At 42.2% G+C, this 17,865-nt stretch overlaps 1 protein-coding gene across 2 annotated transcripts; it reads left to right on the top strand.

The window, feature by feature from the left end:
* The first annotated feature begins 345 nt into the window (after positions 1 to 345).
* Positions 346 to 15,605, top strand: kif22 (kinesin family member 22). Of its 2 annotated transcripts, XM_061230785.1 has the most exons (14): positions 346 to 524; positions 3,654 to 3,692; positions 5,047 to 5,242; positions 6,385 to 6,512; positions 7,131 to 7,285; positions 7,378 to 7,587; positions 8,202 to 8,586; positions 9,590 to 9,713; positions 10,829 to 10,949; positions 11,200 to 11,425; positions 13,639 to 13,724; positions 15,053 to 15,271; positions 15,353 to 15,412; positions 15,539 to 15,605. In XM_061230785.1, the coding sequence occupies exons 3-14, from the start codon at positions 5,049 to 5,051 to the stop codon at positions 15,566 to 15,568; spliced, it is 1,938 nt and encodes a 645-aa protein (XP_061086769.1). In that variant the 5' UTR covers positions 346 to 524; positions 3,654 to 3,692; positions 5,047 to 5,048; the 3' UTR covers positions 15,569 to 15,605. The 2 variants fall into 2 exon arrangements, with proteins under 2 accessions (XP_061086769.1, XP_061086768.1); XM_061230784.1 differs by lacking the exon at positions 3,654 to 3,692.
* Positions 15,606 to 17,865: the final 2,260 nt, after the last annotated feature.

Raw genomic sequence — 17,865 nt, 5'->3', positions numbered from 1 at the left:
TCGAGGTCTTGACCGCCCCAATATGGCTCTCTCCTACCAGAACTACCAACTGCTTCGCCTCGTCTAGCCATCCAAACAAATGTAAACATAGCGCCATTTTATGTAACGTTACGCGAAGATGGCCTTGTTAACTATGATCTGTGAGAATTTCATATACTGGTGTAACTTGTTTCTGTTAAACTATATACGTTGCCGACGTGTGGAATTATTTTAATTAAATTGCATACGCACGTTTTAATTATTCAATTTCCATGTACCTTGAAAAAATTAGTGTATGCGGAAGTGTACGTCTTGACGTATTTAATCACGAGATCCTATTGGTTACTTTAGCGTTCGACGCTTCACGCTCCAACATTTGAAAAATATTTGATGGAAGGTCCTCGCAACAGTGGCTGTATCTAAACGATAGACCGCAAACGTTTGCGTTTTCATAAATTGTTTCTTGTCCGATAGCCAAGCTTGTTATTTTACACCGACAGCAGTTAAAGCATCTGAAGTTAACCGCTGTTCAGAACAATATTAAGGTAAGCGTGGTCCTTTCATAATATGTGTTTGGTTGGCTGTTAATAAATAGATAAATGGCCGAGTAGCAAGCTAGGTAGGTTGGCTTAAGTTAATACTTTTTTTAAATGTGTCATGTGTTGCTCACTAAACGCGTACCTAGCTAACTTAGTTGGGCTAAGTGAATTATATCTGTCTAGCAAGGTATTCAGCTACAGCTAGCTAGCCAAGTTACTGGTTTTCTAATAAGTTTGATTAGCTAGCCAATTACGTGCAGTTTGTTCGCTAATGTTAGCTAGCTCTAGCTAACTTGCGTAACTTGATCTATAATGTAACTTAGTGTTCCGAAAAGAACAAGTGGAAGCGGCCGCTTCCAGCATAAGTCAATTCCTGAGGAATGTGGTTTATGATCATGGTTGCTTGTTGGCCATGATCATAAACTAAAACAAACACTTGGATTAATATGAATTGGACCAATAATTATAGAGAACGACAAATAACTTCACGACTATCCTGTATTCGGAAGACCGTGTTTGTTCACGCTCAACTACTACAGTTTTGTACTCTTATGCAGATAAATTAAGATGAATTAAAACTGATACCGCCTATATAAAACGACGTGTATACGTGCGTGAACAATTTTACAAGGAACACCTTTGGCTGAGCCGTACAGACCGACGGAAACGGATCAGGGAGACCTGGGGCCTCATTTATAAAACTGTGCGTAGGATTCACGTAAAAAGGTTGCGTAAGCATGAAACCCAGGACGTGCGTATGCAAAAAAAATATTCTGATTTATAAAACAGTGCATACGCACGCCCCACGCCAGTTTTCCTTTGTAAATCACAATCAACTCTAAATGTGGCGCAACTTTGCCAGCTTCATGTCCCGCCCACAGTTGCCTATAAATAGGCAGTGAAACACCCCTAATGAATATGCATTTCACGAAAACGACAATGGCAAACGCTGAAAAGGCCAAGAAAAGGGATTTCAGCCATTTGATTGCCTCTGAAAAGCTACAGGTGTGGGAATTATCTTGATTGATTGTAAATGACGAACAGTTCTGCACAACGAATGTGACGACGACGATGATAATAATAATAATAATAATAATAATAATGATGCACGTTATTTGTCTAGCACCATTGAAAACAGTTACAAAATTAAGAGATAAAACAAACAAAAAATTATAACAATAAACACATTATAAAACATAATATATGAATATGATAACAATATATGAAACTATGCTCGTATCTGCCCGACTGACGCATTGTAAACGGCATCAGTGCAGCGCAATTTGTCCGACTGTTCCCAATATTATTTATGAGAATACATTTAATAACAATTCGTCTACATATTTGAGGGATTATTTTACAACAACATCTCCGTTTATATTTATCATCCTAAATCATATTTTTTGGGCACTCGAGGGAGCATCAATCAAACAGCTGTTTGTTTATTTGTTGTAAGAGAGGCTTTCATCCGTTTTTGCAAATTAACTCTTCGTATATGATACGTGAGAGGTAATATTTCATTACATTACATTACAGTGCAAAGAGGACCTGAGAGGACAGTATAGTTCCGAGTCCTAGTGTAAACATGCAGAAAATCAGAACCCTTTAAGAGTACAATCAACAACAATCAATTTAGATTTATTTTACACAGTGGTATCTGTTGTATATCATTTTCGACTTCTCTCGTTGCCAAATGTTGTGTTGCACTTAGGAAGGGAGAGAACCCGTATAGCGAGATTCAACAACACAACACTTTAATAAGTATAACAGGGACGAAGCACGTCCTTACAGCAGCCATACCCAGCCATAACTCCCGGCAAATCTTTATACCTTTTTACATCCTGTTTTACTTCCCGTTTTCTGGTCTTGCGTCACGAGCATTAAAGGCACAGTTTCTCATTTCTCCAGTTAATGTGCGTACGCATGGGTCAGAGTTTCCGTGGAGGACCGCACATTTTCCCGTCAAGTTAGTTTTTTATAAATGTCAAAGTTTGCTTAGAAAGTGGCGTACGCATTCTTTTGTGCCTACGCAACGTTTATAAATGAGGCCCCTGGAATCAACACAGAACTGCACATTTCCAGGACTTGCATGACACGAAAGAAAATTGCAGGTACTGTCAGTAAAGAAATGGAGAAATCAGTGCTTTAGTAAGAAAAGGTGTAGCGAGAGAACAGAATTGGGGTAACATTAGAGACCAACCTCAGGCCTATATTTTAGCCAACTACCAGAGAAAGATGCGTTTCAACTGTAGGCCTTCCTCAGGGAATGTGACGTCTGTGAGTCTGTATACACTCTGTGAGCACTTTAGGTAGACCTGTACACCACTTTGTTATTGCAAATATTTAATCAGCAAATCATGTGGCAGCAACTAAATGCATAAAAGCATGCAGACATGGTCAAGAGGTTCAGCCTTTTTTTCAGAATGAGGAAGAAATCCTCTAAGATCTAAGTGACTTTGACTGTGGAATGATTGTTGGTGCCAGACAGGTGGTTTGAATATCTCTGAAACTGCTGAAACTCCTGGAATTTTCATGCACAACAGTATCTAGAGGTTGCAGAGAAAGGTGCCAAAACATCCAGTGAGCAGCAGTTCTGCGGGCATAGACGCCTTGTTAATGAGAGGCCAGTGGAGAAGGGCCAGACTGGTAAACCTGAATGAAGCAGTATTCTTCATACAGATCAGAACTAAAGCTAACAATCTTAGAATCGCCCACTGCAGTTCCTATATTGTTTTACAAGGATGTTGTTCATTTTACAACCTTTACAATATTTCAGTCTCTCCCATGGTTACTTCTCTTTGGCCCTTGAAGGTTTTTGTCAAGTGTGTGGTTTTCATGACACCCTACACTCAGAAAAATGGAATCTCCCTCTCCTTGTGCTCTCCTCAGTACACAAGATTTTGCAATCTTCTTGACCTGTTGCTAAGATATTCATCCATTGAGGTCCATTGATTGAACACATACCACCATTTCACGTGGTATTTATTATTCAAAAATGGGTTTGCTCCTTATAAGCTTGCTGAATAATGATGCAATCTTTTGAAAATGCATTTAGAGGATCACTGATATGAAATGGGGTCTCGAGAATTAAAATGCCAAATGTGAAGCCAAAGGTGTTTTCACTCTCTTCCTCAGAAATATTCACTCGAGAGGCTAGAGACGAGAGATTCTTCAGTAAGTCTCTATTTACTGCTCCATTTGCACGTTGGTATCACAATTTTGTAGTAAAACGTCTGCCTTTTTGGCCATAAAATTTTGGGAACAGTTTTTGTGTGTAACAGTCTTGGTGTGCGTATTTAAGATGCTATGGTTTTGTTACGCCCGCAAAACTGTACCTTTACGCTCGCAAAAAAAGGTGTGTTTTATGAAAGCCTAACAAACTATACACCTTTTGGAGAGTGGGATGTAGTTTTAATGTTTTGAAATTGTATATCCTGTTACCATAGTGATTGAGAATTGCACTGTTAAAAATGATATTGATGCAAACCAGAAATTCTGATTGCTGAGTGATTAGGAAAAAAGCCTCCCCTCGCCTGCCCTTCTACTGCCTTGGTTTGTTTTTCTTCCCAATGCCCCTATGGGGAGCCTTGGGCTAGTGAGACTTAAGGGGTCAATGCCTGCAAGTTATTAATGTTATTATGAGAAATTGATGATCCTTCTACGCGTAGTGGAAGAGCACATGCACCCGAGGTGACCCTAATGATGGTGTTTGGTCTCGTTCCCACAACTTCACAGGCAGCAAACCACTCCAACTCAATCTCCTGATTCTGTGGAGAGGGCTTTCACCAGACTAAGAGCAGAAACTCCAGAGTGCTCTGCATGTAACGTGCTCGCTGAAGAAAGCTTCATCTTGTTTATTTTCTTCTCATGAGTGCCAATCAAACCCTTAATTACAGCCAAATAATATGCTACAAGTATGCATTTCATTATACAGTGCTTGTCATAAATGAAGTGCATTCCAGTAGGTAGCCAGTAGTGTTGATTTCACTGTGAAAGCAGTACAGTGGAATTGCTAATTACTGGGCACATGAGATCAGCTATTTTCAGAGCCATTTTGGGCCACAAACCAGGAGGGAATATATCTGCTGACGTTACGGTCACAACACACTGATCATAATTTCACACAGCATTCTAAATTAGATTCTTATTTTTGTATTTTTGAATGATATGTATGCACAACCACTCAGTACATGTAAACGGGCGGTCAAATAAATTGGATAGATGCAACAACAAAAAAACGACTGGTCATCAAGACCTGCTGTGTAAACATGCCCTTTCAGACCATACTCGACATCAAAAATTGCGAATGCTATTGGTGTATCTATTCAATAACCATGCCATATTGGTGTATCTATTCAATAACCATGCCATATTGATGTCATTCCTCAATCCTTGACCTTATAACCCGTTTACCCACCCACATATTTAATGTTGTTTGTGTCTTTAATAGCTTGGGAGTGCTGCCCGGTTGTAAACGTATGCGGTTACTCAGATGATTATCAGTTGCTTTGCTTTCCCTCCTGCTCAGCCATGGCTCAGCGCGTGGCTGTGGGCGATGCTGCTGGAGGCTCGAAGCGGCCATCTCGGGTCCGCGTGGCTGTTCGGCTGCGGCCCTGCATGGAAAAGCAGGGTGAGAAGGCCGAGGGGGCCTGTGTCAGGGGCCTGGGGCCACAGAGTCTGGAGATCATTAACTGGAGAAATTCCACAGAGACCCTGCAGTACCAGTAAGTATGTTCTGTCCTCGTACTGCCCATGCAGCAGCTGCTTTGCCTCCGGTCTTTGCCGTTTGGGTATTTGCTTTTTGTCTTGTCTTTTTTAAACTGTTTTTGCACATTAACTTGATGGCTGTCTATTTATTTATTTTTTGGCATGGAACATTTTCTTAACAGAACACCACGCTGCCAGCAGTTGCATTGATATAAACTATAGAAAACACTCTAGTGTAAGGGGCAGGCAACAAGGTAGGTAATCTCCTAAATACGAAGTTAAATACGAAGTGTATGGAGGATTATGGGGGGCGTATTATCCAAGCATCACACTCAGACATTTAATATATATTTTTTAAAGTTTGTTTTAATACACATTCAAGTAATTACTTTGCTGATTTTTGCAGTGGACCTTATCGGTTATTCTCAACTCCAAGGCAGTTTGTCAAGCTTATTCAATTTAACACCATAAAAGCATAAAATGATTTTTAGCTATTTGCCTTAATTTCTTAGTAAACTGAGACCATGAGTAGTGTGACTCACAATGATTTTTATATTTATACTGTTTTTTTCTATTGTGTTGCCACCATGAAACGGTGTTATTTTACTGTAGATCACGCAAATATTGGACATTAACGTGACCACGGAATTGTGTGCAGAACCCTGTCTGTAACAGAATTCTCAATAGCAAGAGATTGGGCACATTTCTTGCCCATCAAGTCTGTCCAGCAGAATCCACAGGGAAGAAGAATGAAAACACAAAGAATTATCATTTTAACCGATGCATTAAAAAAAAAAAAAAGATCAATGACACGCGATCAAACGGCATGCCTGGATGTAACCTGCACTGCTTTAGCTGTGGACTGCTGTGCAAAAATGCAACGTATGCATTTTTTAAGGTGAAACATGTTTGAGGCTCAATTTAAGAAACCTTAACACTTCGGACCTAATAAAACATGTCTGTTCCTCACCAAATGAGCAGTGCCTTCACTACAATGAAACTGCGGCATTGAGCGCTACCCAGGCAAAGCAGGTAACACCACAATAACTCCTGCACAGGGATTATCTGATCATATCTGATAAGACGCTCAACCAAATGAGGAAAATCTAGTGGAATCGAGTTCAGAAAAATAAATGTAGTAAAGTGTCTGTTCTTTTAGGTTTGATGTGTTCTATGGGGAGCAGACAACCCAGCCGGAGGTATTTATGACTTCAGTGAAGCCCATCCTACCTCACCTGCTGAACGGACAGAATGCCAGTGTCTTTGCCTATGGACCCACTGGAGCCGGTACAGTTTGTTACATTTCCTTATGTGCTTTTGTGCTTATTTTATTAGCTTAATGTTATTTCTGAACTTTTTACTGTCTGTCGTATTGTCCCATGCTATTCTCTTGTCTCATAAAGAAGCGGCACTGTAATATCAGTTCAAGGGTACTGAGTCAAAGTGCATCTGTTATAAAATCCCCTGCTTCTATTGAGTGAAAGTGTTTTTTATGCAGTTTGGCTGTTAACTACACTATTGGTTTAGCCTCATCCTTAAAAAGGTGATGAGATGCCATGTGAACTAACATGAGGTACTATTGTATTGAGACCTTTTGTCTCCCACGAGTTGTTACTTGTGTTGTGCATTGCTCAATTGTAAATTGGCCCAAAATGGTCACTTTCCTTACTGGGCAAGTGGCTGGAAAGTTTTACAGTCCCGAGTATTACTTTCCCTGGACAAACGTTATTGTTGTGCCTGCTAGCAATAAAAATCCCAGTTGTCTTTATCCCCGAGCTACACCATGCCTTTGATTCAAACTCAGACAGGAAACAGGATAATGTCCAGGCACCCTCTCTCTGTCTGCCCCAATTCATAACCTGCATATGCTGTTCTTATCCTGCCTCCCCTTCTGTCTTGTCCCAGGTAAGACTCACACCATGCTGGGCACTCAGAAGCAGCCAGGCGTTATTCCACGAGCAGTGAGGGAGGTGTTCAATCTCGTGAGAGCGCAGGAGAAGGAGGGAGGCGACTGGGACCACACAATTGGCATGTCCTACCTTGAGATCTACAATGAGAAGGTAGTCATTCTCTGATGACATCGATGGCTTTTATCCTATAAGCCCTGCAATGAAAAACATTGTTATACGCGTCACTGTTAATATCTTCCCAGGTGCTGGACCTGCTTTCGCCGAACACGCAGGACCTGCCTATCCGTGAGGACAAGGACAGAAATATCCTCATCCCGGGCTTGACCCACACGTCGCTCTCCTCCTTCTCGGATTTCCACACTCACTTCATTCCCGCCAGTCTGAATCGCACGACCGCCTCCACCAAGCTCAACCACCGGTCAAGCCGCAGTCACGCCATTCTGCTCATCAAGGTGTCTGCTCCCTTCCCCCTGGATCACAGCCATCTTCTCTCAGCATGAACGGACACCTTGCATGTTATTTAATATGATCTGTAAAGAATAGTTCTATAATTAAAGACTCAGACAGATGGGTGGTGAGGTCCAGAACCAAATCCAAACCCACATTCTCATGAAAATAGTTTTCTGGCTAGTGTGTTTGATGTACGTGTGGAATATGGGCTTGGCATCCACTCAGACCTAATTGTACTTTTAAAGGGATAGTTGGTGACTTTATTTTATAGCCGGTTAAGTAAATGGTACTTACTGGGTAAGTATCAGGTACTTGTAACTATTTTGATTTCAGAGGGGAGTACTATAAATATGAAACAACTTTTATATGACAGTTACTGACTTTGGTTTGTAATACTTGCCTTTGAAATGGTTGTAGTACTTGCCTAATAAATACAGAAATAGTTGTGTACATACCCAGTATGTACCCTGTATGTGATTAATGGGCTGTAAAATAAAGCGTTACCGGATAGTTAGTTCACTTCTAATCCCAAATTAATCTGTGTTCGAGAGAACCAACTCTCGAACGAAGCGTCGAACTGTGACCTTAACGGTGGCCGAATCTCTCCTCCCTCGAGGTGGAGAAGTCCCAGCGCGCGCCCCCTCACCGTCAGCTGACGGGGAAGCTGTACCTGGTGGACCTGGCGGGCTCCGAGGACAACCGCCGCACCGGCAACCAGGGCCTGCGTCTGAAGGAGAGCGGCGCCATCAACCTGTCCCTCTTCACCCTCAGCAAGGTGGTGGACTCGCTCAACTCGGGCGTGGGTCGCGTGCCCTACAGGGACAGCAAGCTGACCCGTCTGCTGCAGGACTCCCTGGGCGGCTCCGCCCACTCCGTCATGATCGCCAACATCGCCCCCGAGCAGGCCTACTACTTCGACACCTTCAACGCCCTCAACTTCGCTGCCAAGTCCAAGCTCATTGTCAACAAGCCGTTCGTGAGAGAGACCGTGTCCAGCACTGGTGAGGTTCACAGAATACATGCATACGTTTAGTTTTTTTTAGTTTTTTTTCTCTCCATCTTCTCCCAATTTGGTTGCCAAATGTACCCTGTCTTATTCCGATTACCCATGCCATACACCGTCTATATCCTCATTCATCAGTGGCCCGGTGAGATCTAGTGACCTGTAGAAGGACACGCCTTCTCCAAGCCACATCGTTCCAGCCCGTGACAGTAATTCTGAGGCGATCAGGGCGCAGATATATATGCGGCTATTCTACTAACCCTCCCCCCACCCTCGGAGCAGTGGGCCCATTATGTTGCGTTATCCCATGTGAGCTGGCCAAACTCTGCTTTTTGGCAGGACTGAACCCCGGTCCTTGGTGTGTGACTGCATCGGACTGATACCTGCATCGAGGTCCAGCACCTCTACAGGAGGCTCTTTGTACTGTCTTTAGGAATGTTGTGAGGCTGTGATGTTCCTTGAATGCAAGAGGCTTATTCTCACCGCAGTTTTGCACTATGCGGCATTGTGTGGGTAATTACATGTTTGCATGGCTAGTCTTCCACGCTGCAGTGTAAATTCAGTCCGTGTTTCAGCTTGTGGTGTGATGTTTCAGGCCGCAGTCCTGGTTTGAATATTGTTTGAACTGGCATCCAGACCACATGACATTAGGGGCGACATTGGCTCAGGCGGTTATCTGGCAGTCGGAGGGTTGCCGCTTCGATCCCCCGCCCAGGCTGTGTCAGTGTCCCTGAGCAAGACACCTAACCCCCAATTGCTCCTGACGAGCTGGTCGGTGCCTTGCATGGCAGCCAATAGCTGTTGGGGTGTGTGTATGAATGGGTGAATGAGAAGCATTAATTGTACAGCGCTTTGGATAAAGGTGCTATATAAATGCCAGCCATTTACCATTTTCCACACAACCCAAATTAAATAACTGTTACCCCTCATTGTCTCTTAAGAATTCTGTATGAGACCATAATGAAGTTGGTTAACCGGCTAGACGCTGTGTTGTATCTTAGTATCCGGGAAGAGAGGCAGGCAGGAACAGGGTCATGAAGCAGCAACTCAGCCCCAGAAGAAGAGGTTCAAGGAGAAGCAGCCTGAAGAACAAGAGGAAAGCTCTGAGCCTGCACAGCCACACAGGTATAAGTCTCTTCTTTCACATTCACTGCAGTCTTTTATAGGGATACACTGATCCGATCAAAGGATCGGTATCCGCTCCCGATACCATCGTATTTGAATGACCGGGTATCAGCAGGGATGCGCGCTAATCTGAACCTGATCCTCTCTGACGCTATAAGATGCATATGAATTCTGGCCGGTAGCGAAGCTTCTCCGTACTTTCAGTTTTCAGAATGCCCCGTCGCTCCAGAACAAGCACTGTATTCTCCACTGCAAATGATGCTGTTTATGAAACCAGTTGCTTAAGCTTAGACCTATCTTGCTTGCTGCCTTAGAATTGTGGCACTGCTTTTAAGCCAAGCTGGGCATTTGTTTGTAGGCTAGCTGTTGAATAATTTTTAAAAGACAAGAAACATGAGTATTGCTATTGGCCAGTATTGAATGTTATCGGATTTGGACACCCCTACTCTTCCACACGGAGTACTTTATTTCCCCTGGTCAATTTTGCAGTCGGGCGGCACGGATGGTGCAGTCGGTAGCACTGACGTCTCACAGCAAGGAGGTGCTGGGTTCGAATCCCTGTCGGCCAGGGCCTCTCTTTGTGGAGTTTGCATGTTCTCCCCGTGTCTGCGTGGGTTTCCTCCAGGTACTCCGGTTTCCTCCCACAGTCCAAAGACATGCAGGTTAGGCTGATTGGAGAGTCTAAATTGCCCATAGGTATGAGTGTGTGAGTGAATGGTGTGTGTGCCCTGCAATGGACTGGCGACCTGTCCAGGGTGTATTCCTGCCTTTCACCCAATGTATGCTGGGATAGGCTCCAGCCCCCCTGCGGCCCTGTTTAGGATAAGCGGGTTAGGAGAATGAATGAATTAATTAATTAATTTTGCAGTCTTTCTGAACTGGAACACAGTCCATGTAATGTGTGTCGCCCTCTTCTGTCACTACAAGGTTGTGGCCACACGTAGCTTCTGCTGCCAGAAAGCAGTGTCCCTACTCCTCAGTCCTGGCTCTGTCGTTTTTGATCCAGCACTGTGGGAGGAGAGATGGCCATCATTAAAACTTTTGCATCCATGTGCTGTATTGTGCAGTAATTTGTCGTGTGCGCTCTGTAATGACCACTCCCCTCTCTCCCTTAGCCCTGCTGGCTCCTCAGTATTGAGCAGGCTGCTAGCACTGGAGAAGATGATGATGGGATCCCCAGAGAGAGAGAGACTCAACTTGCTGAAGACTGTTGCCCAGTCCCGCAAAGAGATTCAGGTACAGTAATAAAGTATACATACTGCATGCATAGTCTATGGGAACAAAGCGAGAACTTGGACTTTCTGTCATTTCTGTGACTTCTGTGATAAATCTTTTTTTTTTTTTTAACCATTACCAGTTCTAAAATTAAAGCAAATTGCAAAATGTAGTGCATGCCGAAGTATAATTTTGTCTCCAGTCTATCAACGGATGTTCTCACGGTCACCTTTAAAATGCTGTCGTCAAAATCATGGCACTGTCTCTGCAGAAACTTAAAGAGAAACAGAAGGAGCTGGAGAAGAAGGCACAAGCTTGCAATCCATTCCCAGCGGACCAAAAGGAACAAGGTCAAGACGTGGTAATACACTCCAAGAAGGGTGTGGAGGCCCTGAAGGACACAGGGATGTTTCGCACCAATTTGCCTCCCCTATACAGGAAGCCATCAACTGCTGCCAAGCCAAAGAGACAACAGGCAGTGGTGTCGCCTCTACAGGGTGTGTAATCCAACTCGGTCACTCTACAGTGCTTCTCTGCTGTACGGCACTCTGAATTTCGTGTTTTTTGTGGTGACCTCCCTCCCATAGCACTAGCTTTACAGTCAATACTAACAACTTTATCTGATCTGAATAGAATAGTTTGGTGCCATTTATGATCATTGAAGCCACAGCAGTTTGAACTCGTTTATTGTAAGCGTATTTAATGGGTTTGTGTCAACTGGACAATTTCAGAATGAGAAATGTTTTACCTCCATATCATGCATGTGCCTTTGTATACAACCCCGTCAACTCATTTACGTTTCACAAATTACAGTATCGTGTCTCCATTTTCTATGTTTAGCATTTAGTTAATGCATATTGCATATCAAGTCACTGATGGAAAGATATACAGTGGTGTGAAAGTGTTTGCCCCCTTCCTGATTTCTTATTTTTTTTGCATGTTTGTCACACTTAAATGTTTCAGATCATCAAACAAATTTAAATATTAGTCAGACAACACAAGTAAACACAAAATGCAGTTAAATGAAGGTTTTTATTAAGGGAGAAAAAAAAATCCAAACCTACATGGCCCTGTGTGAAAAAGTGATTGCCCCCCCCTGTTAAAACTTAACTGTGGCACACTGCCACACCTGTTCTCAATCAAGAAATCACTTCAATAGGACCTGCCTGACAAAGTGAAGTGGACCAAATGATCCTCAAAAGCTAGACATCATGCCGAGATCTAAAGAAATTCGGGAACAAATGAGAAAGTAATTGAGATCTATCTGTCTGGAAAAGGTTATAAAGCCATTTCTAAAGCTTTGGGACTCCAGCGAACCACAGTGAGAGCCATTATCCACAAATGGCGAAAACATGGAACAGTGGTGAACCTTCCCAGGAGTGGCCGGCCGACCAAAATTACCCCAAGAGCGCAGCGACGACTCATCCAAGAGGTCACAAAAGACCGCACAACAACATCCAAAGAACTGCAGGCCTCACTTGCCTCAGTTAAGGTCAGTGTTCATGACTCCACCATAAGAAAGAGACTGGGCAAAAATGGCCTGCATGGCAGAGTTCCAAGGCGAAAACCACTACTGAGCAAAAAGAACATTAAGGCTCGTCTCAATTTTGCCAGAAAACATCTTGATGTTCCCCAAGACTTTTGGAAAAATACTCTGTGGTCTGACGAGACAAAAGTTGAACTTTTTGGAAGGTGTGTCCCATTACATCTGGCGTAAAAGTAACATAAGTAAGTAAAATATGGTGGTGGTAGTGTGATGGTCTGGGGCTGTTTTGCTGCTTCAGGACCTGGAAGACTTGCTGTGATAAATGGAACCATGAATTCTGCTGTCTACCAAATAATCCTGAAGGAGAATGTCCGGCCATCTGTTCGTGACCTCAAGCTGAAACGAACTTGGGTTCTGTAGCAGGACAATGATCCAAAACACACCCGCAAGTCCACCTCTGAATGGCTGAAGAAAAAGTGGCCTAGTAAAAGTCCTGACCTGAATCCTATTGAGATCTGTGGCATGACCTTAAAAAGGCGGTATATGCTCGAAAACCCTCCAATGTGGCTGAATTACAACAATTCTGCAAAGATGAGTGGGCCAAAATTCCTCCACAGCGCTGTAAGAGATTCATTGCAAGTTATCGCAAACGCTTGATTGCAGTTGTTGCTGCTAAGGGTGGCCCAACCAGTTATTAGGTTTAGGGGGCAATCACCTTTTCACACAGGGCCATGTAGGTTTGGATTTTGTTTCTCCCTTAACCTCCTAAGACCCGCACTCTTTTTTTGGTATGCATTTTTAATTTCTCTTTGCTATTTGGGCTTATTGGGACCTGATAAGTATAAAAACTAAGCATCATCTTTTGACATGATGTAGTTTTTGAGAAAAATGATGTCCACATATGTGGACTCTCGGTCTTAAGAATTAAGTATTATGGTTGTACAGCCCATAATGTGGAGTCCACGCATGTGTACGCCAGGTCTTAGGAGGTTAATAATACAAATGTTGTCTGACTAATTTAAATTTGTTTGATCTGAAACATTTAAGTGTGACAAACATGCAAAAAAAAAATAAGAAATCAGGAAGGGGGGGGGCGGCAAACACTTTCACACCCCTGTAGTTGCCACTACACAAGATGTAGTGTTATTCCTTAATGCATGCATTTGTAATTCTGTCGCGCCTAAAGTTTCCAACGCTGCATCTTTCCCTTTCTCTCACTTTCAGTGTCCGTGGTTCAGCCAATTCAGCAGTGTGCTGTGGTCTTTAAACCGTCCCTCTGTCCCAGCATGAAACAGAAGCAGAACCCTCAGGTCAGGCCTTGCCTTGGCTCACTTTAATTTCATTTGGGCTCTGTTCTGTTGTAGTTGTGGCCTGGCCAATTGCAAAGAAGAATCTAATCTGGACTGAATGGGCCTCATTCAGAAAACCTTTCTTAAATTCTTCTTTCTTTTGTGAGTGGGATTCAAGATTCAATCTGATGACGATTGCCAGCTTTTGTAATGTTGTAAATTTTAAATGTGTGTATCTGTTCATGTTGATTTAGGATTTAGCATAAAAGGCATGTCAACTTCAGGGTCATGTGGTCTCATTGCCATTCATCACTCTGCAAATGTCTGTCCAGTCCCAAAAAACGTGCACTCGATTAATATGCAACAAACTTACCACATCAGTATTTTCATTGAATATCCTAGAGACCTCTGTTCCTTCTGTGGGAATGTGGTTAAGCCCAAAATGTCTAGTTTAGCCAAGTATAGCTTGGTCTAATCACCTAGTATAGCAGACCTAGCCACACTGGTTAGTGTGGCAGAATTCATTTGGCAGAGCTCCAGACTAACTCAACTGGTTGTCTGCACACAGACTAGTATGAAATTTGAGTGGTTGCTTGTGCTGTAAGACCTTGTAGTTTCAAAATCCATAAAATAAATATTGAGTGTTTGTTTTGAATTAAACTGATTTCATTAAAAAAGCGTTGCACACCGTTGGGTTGAAAAGGGAAAAAAATCACCCTGTTGTAATAAGCGGGCAATCCTGTCAGGAAAACACTATATACTAGATCCAGTTATAAGGTGCTTTTATTTCTGCTGGCAGTCCGCTTTTACAGAGATCCTTTAAACAATTGGAAGCATATTCATGCTAAAATTCAAATGAAAATGCAAATCTGCAATTACATTTTCTTTCATTGGTTGTGTGAAAAAACCATGACAATTCAAATGGAAAATGCAAAAGCTAGTTTTGAATCTTCGTTTTCAGGTTAATGTAGGCACTTTCCAACAATTAAAAAAATGTAAAAGCAAAGTCCATTCCATATCCATTGTGTTGTCCTCTATGACACAACACGGTCATAATTCAAACAAAACTTTTTGAAATGGCAGTTTCTTATTGTAACCACATTATCCATGACGACAAATTAAAGTTCAATTGGCCATTCCTCATTTAACTGATATTTTTGTTGCACTTGCATTGCTTCTGTTTACATTCTTTTTGTGTGGTCACGCAAAACCCTGCCAAAATTCTAAATTCTATCAAATGTTTGTGGAAATGTACATAAGCACTGTCAACTATTCTCATCTGCTGTACACTGAATGACAACTGTCAGCATTACTCATTCTGAACCTGACTCATGCCCCCTCACTCTTAGGTTGTGGAAGGCAAAGAGAACCTGGTTAAGGAATTGTCTGTACCTGAATCTGATTGGGAGTCCCATCTGGACACATCTGTCCTGGTAAAGTCCAAAGAGAAAATTCTTCAAATCCTCAACTCTGGCACCTTGAAGGACCTGAAGACATTACAACTCATTGGAGACAAGAAGGCCAAGCTTATCATGGGCTGGAGAGAGGTCCACGGCCAGTTCTCACAGGTACCCTCCTGCTGTGCCTTCACTGTCTGATTAGAAAAGACTCTATTGACCGTGCTTTAACTAAAGACTCCTCTCTACTAGGTGGAGGACTTGCAGAAGATTGAAGGAATCACAGTCAAACGTTTCTCTTCCTTCATCAAGGTAAGGCAAGGAGGTCAATGTTTGGGTTGCTTTATTTTAAATTGACTGATAAATGTTAAATATCAAGGAAGTTTGATGAAAGTACTTCATGTCATTCTAATTTTTTTCTTCCTTCCTTCCTTACAGGCTAACATTCTGAGTACAATAGTCAAATGAGAGAGTGTGTGGGTGTGGGTGTGGGTGTGGGTGTGGGTGTGGGTGTGGGTGTGGGTGTGGGTGTGGGTGTGGGGAGAACCTTTTAGTTGTACCCATGTAATATTGGCCAACTAACCCAGTAGTACTTGAGTGGGGCCCATTGTTTGACTCTTGTGACAAATGTATGCTGTGTTCTACTGCAGTATTTTACGTTTTTTTTTTTTAATCACTTGCTTTTAACATTTTAAAATAAAACTCTTTTTGTAGAAATTGGACCTGTTCATTTGTCAGGAGTTCTGGATATTTTCTCTATTTTCGTCTACATATTTGAGGGATTATTTTACAACATCTCCGTTTATATTTATCCTAAATCATATTTTTTAGGCACTCCAGGGAGCATCAATCAAACAGGTGTTTGTTTATTCGTTGTAAGAGAGGCTTTTATCCGTTTTTGCAAATTAACTCTTCGTATATGATACGTGAGAGGTAATATTTCATTACATTACATTACATTACATGGCATTTAACAGACGCTCTTATCCAGAGCGACGTACAACAAAGTGCAAATTAAACACAAGAACAAGTGCAAAGAGGACCTGAGAGGACAGTATAGTTCCGAGTCCTAGTGTAAACATGCAGAAAATCAGAACCCTTTAAGAGTACAATCAACAACAATCAATTTCGATTTATTTTACACAGTGGTATCTGTTGTATATCATTCTTTGGCGACTTCTCTCGTCGCCAAATGTGTTGCACTTAGGAAGGGAGAGAACCCGTATAGCGAGATTCAACAACACAACACTTTAATAAGTATAACAGGGACGAAGCACGTCCTTACAGCAGCCATACCCAGCCACAACTCCCGGCAAATCTTTATACCTTTTAAAATCCTGTTTCACTTCCCATTTTCCTGGTCTTACGTCACGAGCATTAAAGGCACAGTTTCTCATTTCTCCAGTTAATGTACGTACGCATGGGTCAGAGTTTCCGTGGAGGACCGCACATTTTCCCGTCAAGTTCGTTTTTTATAAATGCCAAAGTTTGCTTAGAAAGTGGCGTACGCATTCTTTTGTGCCTACGCAACGTTTATAAATGAGGCCCCTGGTTCCCATTTATGTCTGGTTTAATAAATAAGCAGACGCTTTTAATCCAAAGCGATTTACAAGTGCAAGCGACTTACAAGTGCACACCACACACAGGATTTCCATTGCCCCTGATTTTTTTAAGTCCTCTGGTGGGGCGATGAGATTGAGGGACCTTGTGGCAGAGGCCAGGGTACTCTGGAATGGTGGAAGACATCACAGCCACGGTCCTTGTTGTTTACATAGTGGGCCAGAATTCTGAATAATTGTCCGACTGAACCCAATGGAAAAATGATTCCGGAGAAACAATCCATGTCCATCCATATCTGACAACAGCATGAGGCTCATTTGATACCTTGGACCCTTGATGTCTTGAAGCCATTTAGCCAAGAAATGTGTTCTAAATGGTTGGATTTTAGATGGCGCCTTTATCCAAAGCACTGTACTATTGATGCTTCTCATTCACCCACTCACACCAACAGCGATTGGCTGCCATGCAAGGTACCAACCAGCTCATCAGGAGCATTTGGGGGTATTGGGGATTTGAACCAGCAACCCTCCGACTGCCAGGCAACTGCTCTTACCACCTGAGCCATTGTCGCTTCTATACTGGCTCATGTCAACAAGCTGACCTAGTAGTGGAAATAATTTATTTGAATGCATAATAAATACAAATTTATCCGCTGCCCTGATTGAGTGATTCTTTGTTAACCTTTGCAAACCAGCTGAGAAAGAGATTTGTATTAAAAATGTATTGTCTTTCATTGGGTAACATGGTACTACTATTCTTCCACAAATTAGAGAGCTTAATGATTTCTCTTTTTTTTTTTTTATCCCCTTTTAAAATTCGTTAAAATCATTCACGTTACCTTCACAATCTCTATTGTGAGGAAAAGTAAAAGAAATGCATATAGTGATCGAATGTTTAATGTCATTTATTTCCTGTATGTTGATGGTAGCACCATGGGCAACACAACACAAATTGGTCGGACATTGTTTGCAACACAAATCAAATAATTACCCAATTAGTGTAATTGTTTTTACGTGAAAGTATCATTGTGGTACTTTTTGTGAATCAGAGTAGCCCCGTATAAGTCCAGGCGATGATGTAATTTTCCTGCATACCCAGATGGTATGCAATATCTAATGTAAAAATAAGTGATATTTATATCTATAATTGACATCTATTGTGCTTTTTATGCTATATTTGTTATTACCGTAACTATAACGGACAAC

This window comes from Conger conger, chromosome 2 (assembly GCF_963514075.1).
Source record: "Conger conger chromosome 2, fConCon1.1, whole genome shotgun sequence".
NCBI lineage: Eukaryota > Metazoa > Chordata > Actinopteri > Anguilliformes > Congridae > Conger > Conger conger.
This window is presented reverse-complemented; position numbering and strand designations above follow the sequence as displayed.

Bases quoted from the DNA above. Each gene is read 5' to 3' on its own strand.
- kif22 (XM_061230784.1), top strand. From the start codon at position 5,049: ATGGCTCAGCGCGTGGCTGTGGGCGATGCTGCTGGAGGCTCGAAGCGG. The intron at 7,286-7,377 runs GTAGTCATTCTC...ATATCTTCCCAG, and splicing joins TTGAGATCTACAATGAGAAG to GTGCTGGACCTGCTTTCGCC. The intron at 13,725-15,052 runs GTCAGGCCTTGC...CCTCACTCTTAG, and splicing joins AACAGAAGCAGAACCCTCAG to GTTGTGGAAGGCAAAGAGAA.